Source organism: Rhinatrema bivittatum, chromosome 8 (genome assembly GCF_901001135.1).
Source record: "Rhinatrema bivittatum chromosome 8, aRhiBiv1.1, whole genome shotgun sequence".
NCBI lineage: Eukaryota > Metazoa > Chordata > Amphibia > Gymnophiona > Rhinatrematidae > Rhinatrema > Rhinatrema bivittatum.
The window spans coordinates 150,020,187-150,034,461 of NC_042622.1; the positions used below are offsets into that span (position 1 = coordinate 150,020,187).

The window sequence follows — 14,275 nt, forward strand, 5'->3', positions numbered from 1 at the left end:
GGGTCATTTATTTTTGGGTTGGGGGATGAAGGGGGTTAGTGTGCACCACTTGACTCTGAGGATATTAAATTATTTGGAGGTAGGGGAAGGGATGGGAATATTGTGGGCGGTTTCCTGAAGCCAAAGGGGGCACTTTTGTTTATGGAGGGGAGGGGAAGGAAGCTGGCTGTTGCTGCACAGTTTCCAACATATTTATTTTTTGGGAGTAGCCAGAGCTGCTGAAGTTGGCGGGCGGGGGGGGGGGGGGGGGGGTTTTAGTGTGTACATTTGTCCTTTATGAGAGGGAAATGCTGTCATATAGTTATGATTTGTTTATAATGAGTTACAGTTATTGCACCACTAGGACATAAGGGAATAGGTGAACAGGAAAACAAAACTCAGAAAAAAAAGTCCAAGGGGAACAATAACACGAAAGAGAGTAACTAGAAAGCTATGTGCATAATTGCTCGCAGTCTGGGCAAGAAAATCCCAGAACTGCAAGCACAATGGCAGAGGCAGACTTGGACATTGTTGCAATTACGGAGACATGGTTCACAGAATCACACAATTGGGATGCAGCCATACTGGGATATAAAACTTAAGAAAGGACAGAGGACAGGAAAGGGGGGGACCCTCAGACTTAATGTCGCTATGACATTAAGTCGGAGGGTGTACAGAAAGGCAGTTTTTTCTACTTTTCTGTACACTTTCCCGGTGCCGGCCGAAATTAACGCCAGCCTTTGGCAGGCGTTAATTTCTGAAAGTAAAATGTGCAGCTTGGCTGCACATTTTACTTTCTGTATTGCGCGGGAATAACTAATAGGCCCATCAACATGCATTTGCATGTTGCGGGCACTATTAGTTTCAGGGGGGGTTGGCCACGCGTTTTCGACGTGCTATTACCCCTTACTGTATATGAAGTAAAAATAGCGCGACGAAAACGCATGGCCAAATGCAGGCTAACAGTGCGCTCCACTGAAGCGCACTTTACTGTATCGGCCTGTATGTCAGAAGCAATATCCAAGCTACAGAAAAGCAAGGAAAGTGAGGCAAAGAAGAAACACTATGGGCAGTCCTAAAAAAGGAAGATGGTACACCCATTATGACTGGAGTGGTTTACAGACCTCCCAATCAAACAGAAGAACTAGATAGTGATCTAATTAAAGACATCCAAAAGGTGGGGAAAAAGGGAGACGTACTGATTGTTAGTGATTTTAATATTTACTTATCAAAAAAACAAGAGAACATAAGTGTTCTGCTCACCTATTTATCTATCTATCCTTGTACACTGTATCATGAATGAATCTTTTATTTCAAAATATATGTATAAAATTTCAGCTATCTCAAACTTTTCTTCTGTTTAGATTGACATACCTGTACCTCATTCGTACGATTAAATATCCCTTGCTTACACTATCCCACCACACTGAATATATTGATTTATTCAGAATCAAACCACACCCCTTATTCATACAATCCCGCCCCAGTAAAAATGTACTCATCTATTGAAAACCCACTTTAAAGACTTATCAAATACCCCTTTCTATCAACGTTTTCAACTTTGTTATTTTAACATAAAAATCTTGCAAAAAACAGTTATTACAGAATACCTTCTTATTTTAAAAGACATTTTTTATTATACAGTTCCCAATGATGAAAATATTAAGATGGTGTTCCAGAGAACCAGTTCTATTCCAGATAATGAAAATGAACAAATTTTATTTCAAAAACACTCTTTTTTTCTCAAAAAACAATTCCCAATGGTGGAAATATCCAAACAGTATTCCAGAGAACCAGCTAGATTCCCAAAAAGTGAATGTGTCCAGGTTTTATTTCCAAAAGTCCACAGTATTCCGTGGATTGTATGAATAAGGGGTGTAGTTTGATTTTGAATAAATCAATATATTCAGTGTGGTGGGATAGTGTAAGCAAGGGATATTTAATCGTACGAGTGAGGTACAGGTATGTCAATCTAAACAGAAGAAAAGTTTGAGATAGCTGAAATTTTATACATATATTTTGAAATAAAAGATTCATTCATGATACAGTGTACAAGGATAGATAGATAAATAGGTGAGCAGAACACTTATGTTCTCTTGTTATTTTGATAAGTAAATATTATTGGACAAGGGATTATCAGTATTGGTATTTTGGTGATTTTAATATGCCAGACGTAGACTGGGGAATCCCTTTTGCGGAATCTAACAGGAGCAGAGAGATTGTGGATATCCTGCAAGGGGCTCAGCTCAAACAATTGGTAAAGGAACCCACTAGAGAGGGAGTCAAACTTGACTTAGTGCTCACTTATGAAGAGAATGTATCAAATGTCCGGGTGGGAACCCATCTCAGCACCAGTGATCATAAAACTGTATGGTTCAAGATTGCAGATAAGATGAGTACCAGTCACACAAAGACCAGAGTATTGAATTTCAAAAATACGGACTTTGATGAAATGGGGAAATACCTAGAAACAGAACTAAAAGACTGCGAGGAAAAGATGGAGGTAGAACATCAGTGGGCCAAACTAAAAGGTTTAATCAAAAAGGCAACAAATGTTTATCTTAAACAAATAAGCAAAAGTAAAAGAAAGAAAAAAAAAACAATCTGGTTCACAAAGGAAGTGGCTGACATTATAAAAACAAAAAAAATGGCATTCAAGAAATACAAAAGATCCCAAACAGAAGAACACAGGGTAGAATACCTGAAGAAACTGAGGGAAACAAAAGAAATCAGGAAAGCAAAACGTCTGGTGGAGGAAAGAATTGGCAAATAGGTTAAAAAGGGAAACAAATCATTTTTCAGATACATCAGAGAAGAGAGGAAAGTCCGAAGAGGCATAATGAGATTAAGAGATTTCACAGATCAGTATGTAGAGGGGGACATTGAAATGGCACAAATATTAAACAAATACTTCATTCAGTGTTCACTAAAGAAAAACGCAGGAGATGGACCACTGCTGGTTCATCTGACTGTAGATGCAGGTGTAATAGATGGAAAGCCAGTTACTGAAGAAAAGGTATGGAAAGAGCTAGGAATAATAAAGTGGACAAAGCCATGGGGTCTGACGACATTCACCCCAGGCTGCGGAAGGAGTAGACTCGCCAGCACATCTGAGTTAAGTGCCCTGTTCAATAGATCACTAGATTCGGGTGTGGTGCAGAGGGACTGGAGAAGAGAGGTGGTAGTACTGCTACACGAGAGAAGGAGCAGAGAGGAGGCTGGAAACTATAGGCCGGTTAGCCTCACCTCGGTGGTGGGAAAATTAATGGAGAAACTAATGAAGGAAAGGATAGTAAACTATCTAGAATCTAGGAGGTTGCTTGATCCGAGACAACATGGATTCACGAAGAGGAGGTCCTGTCTGACAAATCTGATATATTTGACTGTGTGACTAAAGAACTGAACCAGGGAAGAGCACTAGACGTGATCTACTTGGACTTTAGCAAAGCCTTTGATACGGTCCCACACAGAAGACTTGTAAACAAATGAGAAGTTTAGGGCTGAGAGACAAGATGATGACATGGATTGCAAACTGGCTGACAGATAGAAGACAGAGTGTGATGGTGGATGGAACCTACTCTGAAGAGAGAGAGGTGTTAAGTGGTGTGCCGCAAGGATCAGTGTTGGGACCGGTGCTGTTCAATATCTTTGTGAGCGATATAGCAGAAGGGATAGAGGGTAAAGTCTGTCTGTTCACAGATGATACTAAGATCTGCAACAGGGTGGACACCCCAGAAGGGGTGGAAAGAAGTCACGATTTAAAGGAGTGGTCCAAAATATGGCAGCTGAGATTAAATGCTAAGAAGTGCACAGTCATGCATCTGGAGTGCGGCAACCCAAAGGAACTGTATGTGCTGGGGAGGTGAAGGACTGATGTGTAAGGAGCAAGAGAGGGACCTTGGGGTCATAGTGTCTAGCGATCTGAAGATGGGAAAGTAGTGTGACAAGGTGATAGCTAAAGCCAGACAAATGCTAGGCTGCTTAGAAAGAGGAATATCTAGCAAAAAAAAAAAAAAAGTGGTGATAATTCCCTTGTACAAGTTCTTGATGAAGCCCAACCTAGAGTACTGTGTTCAGTTCTGGAGTCCATATCTCAGGGGATACAGAGATAGGATGGAGGCAGTTCAGAGAAAGTCGACCAGAATGATGGGAGGTCTCCATCATATGACCTACAAGCAGCGGCGGATTTCTGAGGAAGACCGGCCCGGGGATTCGCCGCCCAGGACACATCACGTGGGCTGCCGAGCGCGGCTCCGTCACGGCCACACACAGCAGACCATGCGACTGGAGCGAACGGCCCACCAGGGGATGCCCGATCCCCCGATAGGCCAATCCGCCCCTGCCTACAAGGACAGGCTGAAGGCCCTAAATCTGTGTACCCTGGAAGAGAGGAGACACAGATGGGACATGATTCAAACCTTCAGATACATGAAAGGTATAAACACACAACTAAAAACTAACCTCTTCTACTTGAAAGATATAAGGAGAATGAGGGGTCACGATATGAAACTCCAGGAAGGAAAACTCAAATTGAATGTCAGGAAATATTTCTTCACGGAGAGGGTGGTGGACACCTGGAATGCCCTTCCAGAGGAGAAGGTGAAGAAGATGACAGTAAGGGACTTTAAGAGGGCATGGGATTAACTCTGTGGATCCTAATGAGCTAAATCTAAGAGCCATGGGGGTTTACAGAACAATTACATGACACTCTGTGAGAATGTATAGTCTGGTAAATATGAAATACAAAACAATTACATAATATACAACATCCTAGCAACACTTATCTGCTTCAACAGAACAGGGGGTGGGAATTGGAACCCAAGTGACAAAAAAAATGGGCTTGGACTAAAGGTCTGTGGATCCAATACAAAATAAGAGTGCTGGGCAGACTGGATGGGCCTTTTGGTCCTTCACTTTCTCTGTTTCTATATTTATGGATTAACAACAGAAGTATACCAGTACTTTACAAATATTTATATTATTTGACTATGAACTAGGTCAACTTCTTCAACTTAATTAACTGTTGGGTATACATAGTGGGGTGGATTTAAAAACCTGCGCGCGGGCGTACATGTGCACGCATTACCCAGTGCTCGCACATGGACACCCGATATTATAACATGCCCGCGCAAGTTATAAAAATCGGGGGTCGGTGCGTGCAAGGGGGTGCACATTAGTGCAACTTGCATGTGCCCACATGCATAGCCTTCCCCCGTTCCCTCCCAGGCTGCTCCAATTTAGGATCGGCCTGGGAGGGAACTTCCCTACCCCCTAATCCAGGGGTGGGCAATTAATTTTCCCATGGGGCCGCATGAGAAATTGGGATGGTTTTAGAGGGCCGGACTAATATAATTAACTCAGTTCTCAATAGCCCTACTTATGAAAAGACAGCAGTTTACCACCAATGCATGTCCTCTGAGAAAACACAACAAATAAGACCGATACAAACGCTTACATGCTAGCAAAATATCTCATCTCGGTAACAGACACAGAACCGACCTAACATACTCCCAGGATCTGTAGTAATGCACATAAACTAATCCGCACACAGTTACACCTGTATTATGGAATACACTCAAACAGGAGCAACCCTATCTATGAAAAGGCAACACTACAAATATTACATCAGACCCTAAACACCAATACACCTCTTATTAGGAAAACAGAACTAACAAGCAGCTATAGATCCCCAAACAGAAATAATTGTAAAACTATACTAATAAGCAGAATAAATGTTTCTAAACAGCTATGAACAGAATAACATCCAACAATTAAAAACTCATAAAAACTATTAAACATTCTCCAAACACCAATAAAATATTTCAAAAAAGCAGACATCACACAATTAAAATGGCAGTCAAGAAAAATAAACTTAAAGCCACCTTTACTTACCCCCTCCAGCAGCTCTCCTACTCCCCTTCCCTGCAGGCTGTGGCACACACCAGAAGCAGCAGTAGAAGCTAAGCTCTATACTTATGGTCCTCTTCCTTAGTGCCCATGTCTCTCACACACACCATACCAGTCATGCCCCCATGACCAGTTTCTGTCTCTCACACACCAATCATCTCCCAAACAGTCTTTGGCACACACACACCAGTCACCTTCCTGAACAGTTTCTCTCATGCCATACACACACACACACACACAGGCTTCCCACTCCCGTGTTCTACTTGCATATATGGTCTTCTCACTCTCATAATCACTTTCTCTGTCTCTCTCTCTCACACACACACACTCACTCACCAGTCTCTCACTCCCATGCTTGTTCTCTCCACATGCACAGGCTTCTCATTCCCAAAATCACTTTCTTTCTCTCTCTCTCACACACACACACACACACCAGTCTCTCACTCCCATGTTCTCTTTCAGATATACCGGCTTCTCCCTCCCATGATGTGTCTCACACACACCCGGGTTTCTCACTCCCATGCTCACTCTTCACATGCACAGGCTTCTCATTCCCATAATCACTTTTTCTCTCTCTCTCTCACACACACACACACCAGTCACCTGATCTCACTCATGCATACACACACACACAGGCTTCCCACTCCCAAGTTCTCTTTCAGATATACAGGCTTCTCTCTCCCATGCTGTGTCTCACACACACCCAGGTTTCTCACTCTCATGCTCACTCTCTTCACATGCACAGGCTTCTCATTCCCATAATCACTTTCTCTCTGTTACACACACACTAGTCTCTCTCATTTCCATGCTCACTCTCCACGTGCACAGGCTTCTCATTCCCTGAATCACATTCTCTCACATTCACACACACCAGTCTTTTTCTCTCACACACACAGTCACCTTACCAAGCAGTCTCTCTCTCTCATGCATGCACACTCACCCAGGTTTCTCACTCCCACAACTCCAGGCTTCTTATGCTCATGCTTTCCCACATACCCAGACTTCTCACTTCCATGCTTTTTCTCACACACACACACACACACACACACCAGTCACCTCCCTGACTAATGCCTCACACTCACATACACATCAGTCATCTCCCTGAGCAATCACTTTCATTGTCTCTCACATACACACACACACATCAGCTCTCTGACCACTCAATCACACACAGGCTGGCTGGCTGCTTCTCACTCTCTCTTACTCACTTCCTCTTCCCCCTACACATGTCACGGAGTTTTTTGCCGGTCCGCGGTGCGCGCTCCCGGTCTCTCCCGCTGCCGTTGCCGCTGGGTTGTCAGCACGTTCAAGCCCAGTGGGAACGGCAGCGGTGTTGGAAGAAGCTGTGGCACCCGCGGCTGGCCTTTTCTTCTTCCAGCGCCTGCCCCCCCCTCCCGTGACCCGAAACAGGAAGTGATACACGGAGCGGTGCGCGGGAAGGAGAAAGAGCCGTGCCGCGTCGGCTGCAGCATCGGTCCCCGAGCAATTGAACCAGCCGGCAATCGAGAAAGGAGTCAGCAGCATGAGCCCCCGCAGGCCAAGAAAGAAGAATCCCTTCGGCCGCGGGAGGCTCATGCTGCTGACTCTTCTCGATTGCTGGCTGGTTCAATTGCTCGGGGGCCGATGCTGCAGCCGACGCGGCACGGCTCTTTCTCCTTCCCGTGCACCGCTCCGTGTATCACTTCCTGTTTCGGGTCACGGGAGCGGGGGGGGGGGCAGGCGCGGGAAGAAGAAAAGGCCAGCCGCGGGTGCCATAGCTTCTTCCAACACCGCTGCCGTTTCCACTGGGCTTGAACGTGCTGACAGCCCAGCGGCAACGGCAGCGGGAGAGACCGGGAGCGCGCGCTGCGGACCGGCAAAAAACTCCGTGACATATGTAGGAAAGAAACTCGAGCGAAGACACACTGCCCGATTGGCCGGTGCTGGGCAAGGCTTGCCCAGCACCGGCCAATCGGACAGCGTGCCTTCGCTCGAGTCACTCCCTCCTCCCCCCCCCACCCTGGACGCTGTAAAAAAAAACAAAAAAACAGTTCATTCTCCGCTCCCTCGCTCCCCGATTGGCCGGCCAATCAGGGAGCGAGGGAGCGGAGAATGAACTGCTGCCTTCCCTCTGCAAGGGAAGGCAGCAGTGCCTCATTCCCCGTCTGCTCTCAGCAGTGGGCGGGCCGGATTCAGACCGGCAAATGGCCGCTGTGCCGGGGACCTCTAGCTCCGCCCTGCCCCCTCCCCCGGACCGCCCTGCTCCTTTCCCGAAGCCCTGGGACTTAGACGCATCCTGGGGGCTTTACGCCATTTCATTCCATTGTTTGAGACATTGAATAAAACTACTTTTGCAGTATCAATAACCTCCCAGTGCTGATATTTTCCATTGCAACCTCCTGCTTCTGATGGATGTCTGTGTGTGCAATGGGTGGGAACACAGGTAGACACAGTGAAGTTAGATATACTAAAACTATTATGATATATACTAATGATACCAAATGCATGCCCAAAATATCGAATTGTTCAAACTGTTTCCATAATGATACCACAACCACATTTATTTATTTATTTATTTTGGGTTTTTATATACCGGCATTCGAGAACGCAGTCCCATCATGCTGGTTCACATAGAACAGGGGTGCATCGTAAACATAAACTAAAAACAGTGGTGCGGAAAATGCAGTTACATATAACAGGGAGATTGGAACTTGGCAGAGAAAGAAGAGAAAGGACAGGTTATTAATGGAGCACATATATGTGCTCCATTAACCAGCCGTGTGCATGTTATAAAATCCGGGGTCGGCGCGCACAAGGGGTTGCACACTGGTGCACCTTGCGTGTGCTGAGCCCTAGGGGAGCCCCGATGGCTTTCCCCGTTCCCTCCGAAATCGGAGTGGCCTCGGAGGGAATTTTCCTTCCCCCCCCCCCCCACCTTCCCCTCCCTTATCTAACCCGCCCCCCAGCCCTACCTAAATCCCCCCCACCTTTATTTTATAAGTTGCACCTGCCTCCAGTCAAAGGCCGGCCCGCGATCCCGGGCACATCGGCAAATGGCCGCTGTGCCTGAAGGCTCCAGCCCCGCCCCTTTTTTCGAGCCCCGGGACATACGCGCTTCCCGGGGCTTCCCAGGCTTCCCAGGCTTCCCAGGCCTTTTGAAAATAGGCCCGGCGCGTGTAGGCTTTGAAAATCTGCTCCTTAATATCTTGCACCAACCCTGAACCCGCCCGATGCTAATTGTTTTCACTGGTCATTTTCATGGACTTTGCTCAGCCATGCAATGAGGGCAAAGATTACCTGCATATCACTGAGGCACCTCTCTCGAAACCCACTGTCAGCACTGCTTGTGACGATGGAACAGATGCAATCAGTGACAAGGGACTGAGCCTGCTGCAGCTTCTCTTGGCTCTGGAAAGAGTCCAACTGGTTTAAGGCTTACAGTAGATAAATAAATATTGATCAATTACAAACAAGTTCCCAGCATCATCAACATTTTGAGTTTGCAGTGGTACATCTATCCCCTCAGAATCAAAAGTGAACTAAAAGATCACAGCCAGGAGCACACTTTGATTTATTTTAAAAGCCCCATGCACACCAAAGCTGGGCGATACGCACATGACTCGACCTGGTGCGCACTGCACAGATTTTAAAAACTATGGGGCAGATTTTTAAACGAACGTGTGCGGGGTACATGCGAGCTGCTGCGCGCATGCTATAAAATCCAAGGTCGGTGCACGCAAGGGGGTTCACACTTGTGCACCTTGCGCGCACCGAGCCCTAGGGGAGCCCCGATGGCTTTCCCCGTTCCCTCCAAGGCTGCTCCGAAATCAGAGCGGCCTTGGCGGGAACTTTTCTTCTGCTCCCCCCACCTTCCCCTATCTAACCCACCCACCAGCCCTACCTAAATCCCCCCCCCACCTTGTTTTATTTTTTACGCCTGCCTCTGTCAGGCGTATCTTGCGCGCACCGGCCAGCTGCCGGCGCGCCATCCCCTGGCACAGCTGCTGTGCCAGAGGCCTCGGTCCCGCCCCCACAATGGCACCAAGCCCACGACCCCGCCCCCTTTTCAAAGCCCCGGGACATACGCGCGTCCTGGGACTTGTGCGCGCCGCCGAACCTATACAAAATAGGCTCGGCACGCACAGGGGCAGGTTTTCGGGGGTTACGCACGTAACCCTTTGAAAATCTACTCCTGTGCGTGTATGCTTGCATCTGCCGGTAGGCACACAAAAAGGGGCAGGGCGTGGAAGGGATGGGTCTTTACCATGAAATCTGCGCATAAGTCTTTATGCGCACAAGTGCGCACCGGGGTCCCCTACCATGGAACTTTACTTCTGCTATGGACGGCGTTTAAGTTGTGAAATAAAAAAAAAAATAGGGTAGTCAGCGGGGTTTTAAGGGTCAGAGCTAATAGGATAAAAGGGAGGAGAGTTAGCTGGGGGAGGGGTTAGGAAGCCCTCTCCTTTACTGGGGTGAACCGGGAACCAACTGGGAAAAGAGGTAATTGAGTCGGCGAGCGTATCTAGTAAAATCCCCTCCCCACTTACATGAGGTGGTATTTGTATGCACATGCGCATGTCAATAGGAAATCATGCACACACGAAAAGCCAATTTTAAAACACGCGCATTTATGTTTTAAAATCACTGCTGGCAATTGCATGCACTTGTGCGCCTATAGGCAGGTCTTAAAATGTACCTCTTAACTTAGATGGACCCAAGAAGCAAAGCGGAAGCCGATCCAGTTGGCTGTGTAGCAGTAGAAACAAAGAATCGGTTGTTGGAAAAGCCCTTTATTAAATAAATGTAGACCGCAAACATAGCCGTGGATTAAGGAATAGCTGTTGGTTATTACGAACTGAATACTGATGGATTCCTTGCTGGATGTAACGGATGAACAAGCGTGAAGGAGCTACTGCCCTGAAGCAGGACCCCTGTTTTGGTGGTCCGAAACGCGATCGTGTCGGGACCGAGTGTAGATGAGTATCATCGTTACAATTTTGTGACTATATTTGAATGTGTGACATCATTATTACTTGTACTGTGACTGTGTTTATCAGTTCAGCTGGACAAAAGAATTAAGCTTATTCGAATCTTGGAGTTTCCATCATTTTTCAAGTTTGGGACTTTATATAAAAAAGTAAAAATTGAAAATTGATAAAAAAAAAAATATAAACAAAGTAAAGGGACCCGATACCACAAGAAGATTCTGGTTTATTCCATTGACTCTATGAGTAAGGGTGCTACAAAATTTGTATATTTTCTTCTGAAGTCTGACAGCTTGAATATGATTGTATGAATGATATATCATTAGGGATGTGAATCGTTTTTTGAAGATTTAAAATATCGTCCGATATATTTTAAATCGTCAAAAATCGTTAGAGGCAATATTTAATAGGAATTCCCCCGATTTATCGTCAAAAATCGTAAATCGGGGGAAGGGGGAGGGCGGGAAAACCGGCACACTAAAACATCCCTAAAACCCACCCCGACCCTTTAAAATAAATCCCCCACCCTCCCGAACCCCCCCCAAATGTCTTAAATTACCTGGGGTCCAGTGGGGGGGTCCCGTTGTGATCTTCCACTCTCGGGCCACGGGTGCCTCTCGGGCCTTTGCCCTGTCATATGACAGGGCAAAGGTAGCGCCGGCGCCATTTCTATCAACGCACCCGTGGCCCTAGTTTTATGGTTCCTGATGATATTGATCCCCATTGGAGATTAGAACATATATTGTCATATTAAATATGAAAAAGGGGAGAATGCAAGGATGCTTTGAGAAGGTTTTTCTATACAACCAAACTAGTTTGGTGACTGTGAGAAATAAAGAATTACAGCAATGAAATGCCAAAAAGTATGTTAAAAGGTCAAAAAGTATGTTTAGGGCTCAATTTACAAGAAATCATATGGCTTACAGGAATCTAGTCTTATTAGCATGAGATAATTATATCAACCAATTATGAAAATGTTATGTAAATAAACTAATTCATTAGATATAAAGTTACAGCGATGACATATTTTAACTAAGTGTAACAACTCAGAAGAGAGCGGAGCTGGCACTTACTCTGCACTGTTAGGTAAGCACTACTCCTATTACAAGATATCTTATAATGAAAGACTACAGATTTTTCTTTTTCTGGCTAGTGGTATTCACTGTTTACTAGTGCCCCCAACAGCTCCACCTGCCATGGAAGGAAGGGAGGAAAGAAGGAGAGACCCACCTGCCCTGGACAGGAGAGAGGACAGGGGGGAGGGGGGAGGGGGAAGGGGGATCCTACCTGCCATGGATGGGAGAGGGACTCTACCTGCCAGGGTTGGGAGGGGTAGATGGGGTGGCCCAACTGCAGTGGACAAAAGGGAGAGAGTGGGTTGGAAGAAGATGGCACCCACCTGCCATAGATTGGGAGGGTGGAAGGAGGGACCCACTTGCCATGGAAGGGGGGTAGGGAGAAGGGCCCCACCTGCTGTGGATGGGAAAGAAGGAGGGAGAAGACGTGATAGAAGGATGAGATGATGGGAGAGAAGAAGGACCCCCATCTGCCAAAGACTGGAGAAAAGGAGTGAAGGACCCCCACCAGCCATGGATTGGAAAGAAGTTAAGGGCACCAGCAAATGTCTTGAGAGGGAGGGAAGGAGGAAGTGTGCCTCCACCTGCTACAGACGGATGGGAGGAGAGAGGGGAGGTCTCATCTGCCAAGGATGGGAGGAAGAGCAACCTCCATCTCCCTGGACAGGAGGGGGACCCTCACCTGCTGTGGATGGGAGGGAGGAAGAGAGCTTGCACCTGCCAAGGGCTAGAGGGGCATCACCACCTGTCATGGAGTGGCCCCTCCCTCTCTCTTGTCCCAGTATCTCCCTCCCATCTCTCTATCCCTTATCACCCTTCCTCCATCTTTATGCACAACCCCACCCCCTCCACACCCCCATATCTTCTTCCCTCCCCTATCTCTTTAGCCCCATCTCCTTCCTCACACCCCATTCTCCCTCCCCTATCCCCATCTCTCTTTGCCATCTCCCCCTCCCCATTTAACTTCTGTCCCCCTCCACTGCTCCCTTCCCATCTCCCTCTAATCTCTCCCCCATTTCCTGCCCTTTCCCCCTCTATCCCTGTCCCACGGTCTCCCTCCTCATTTCCCAGCCAACCCCTTCCCCCCCAATAAAAAAAAATCTCACATTTCCCACCCAGAACTTTGGCACACCTCGCCATCTCCCCCCAGGCCCCGCCCCATTTTTCACCCCTTTGCCAAGCTATACTCCCATTTCTCCCCCTCTGCTGAGTCTCATCAGACCCCGGAAGGGCCCTCCCCCCTTCTCATTTCTCTCTCCTTTCCTAGAGCCCAAAGCCATATCGGCACCCCCCTCTTTCTCTCTCATGTCCCTCTTCCTCCCTGGAACCCCGGCGCAGACCACCACCGCCGTCTCTTCCCATCCTCTCCCCGGAGCCCCTGCAGTCATCTCCCCTCAAGGAGCCCGCAGAGTCCGGCCTTGCAGTGGACCCACCTCCAGGCTGTGGCCGCGGTATTGTTTCTTCCATACCCCAGCGGGGTCGCCGCTTTTTTCTTTTCTTTTCAAATCCAGGCGCGCGGCTTCCTCAGACGAGCAGACCTTGAAGGGGAAGGATAGGGAGCCCGAGCCCCCTTCTTGTTCCTGGCGCACGGTGCTGAAGAGAGGCGGCTTTTGCATCACCGGCCCGTGTGAGAGACTCCGAGTCACCGGCTCGCCTTCCCGCCCGCAAGCCGCCTCTCGCTTTCTCTCTTTCACGGCCCGTGCACTTCAGTGGCGCCTTTTCCTTGCAGCTGCAGCTGCCGCTACCCGGGCGGAGGGTTTCCGGCATGAATTCCCTTTTCCCTCTTCAGATTCAAAAAGCTTTATTGGCATGACAATTTTACCTGGGCTGCCAAAATAGTATCCTGCACTGAGGATTTGCTGACACCTGAGTTTATTTATCATATCGGTTGTGACTGGATATAGCAACAAGCAAATTAAACAATTTATCAGCCAAATGTATTAATAACTTGTTGTTTTAAACGTTGATTAGCTTTGCTTACACAAATGGTAGAGGTTCATAAATCTCTTGTTTGAGGGCTTGATTCACCCAAAGATTATTTTGTCCTGGGAAGGTATGTTTTGGTTTTGTTTTTTTTTTTTTGGGGGGGGGGGGGTTGTCAAATCACAACTGTTGTAAAAAGCAGGTCGTCCTCATGGTTGCCAGATGACTATTTTTTTTTAGCACAGGTTATTTAGTTCTGCTTTTACCTCCAGTGTATGCATGGAATTAATAGTTCTGATTGCAGTAAGAAAGAGAAATTACATTCTCTATGCCTGAAAAGGGTATAAAACCACTCCTGAAAGAAAATAGACTGTTGATAACCCCCAGATAGCACAAAAAAAATTTCAGGGGTGCAGGAGGAGAAGG

General features: G+C 47.0%; 1 protein-coding gene across 3 annotated transcripts in view; it reads right to left on the reverse strand.

Moving 5' to 3' along the window:
- The window catches only part of C8H11orf80 (chromosome 8 C11orf80 homolog), a 42,760-nt gene extending 29,029 nt beyond the window's left edge, over positions 1 to 13,731 (reverse strand). Inside the window, exons 1-2 of one of the 3 annotated variants that reach the window (XM_029613233.1) lie at positions 13,360 to 13,730; positions 9,163 to 9,273 (exon numbers count right to left, since the gene is read on the reverse strand). In XM_029613233.1, coding sequence (XP_029469093.1) covers positions 9,163 to 9,273; positions 13,360 to 13,542 — 294 coding nt within the window. In that variant the 5' untranslated portion in view covers positions 13,543 to 13,730. Of the gene's footprint in view, positions 1 to 9,162; positions 9,274 to 13,359 lie in introns of all 3 variants that reach the window. The other 2 variants (XM_029613232.1, XM_029613234.1) reach the window with 2 other exon arrangements.
- Between the last annotated feature and the right edge of the window lie 544 nt (positions 13,732 to 14,275).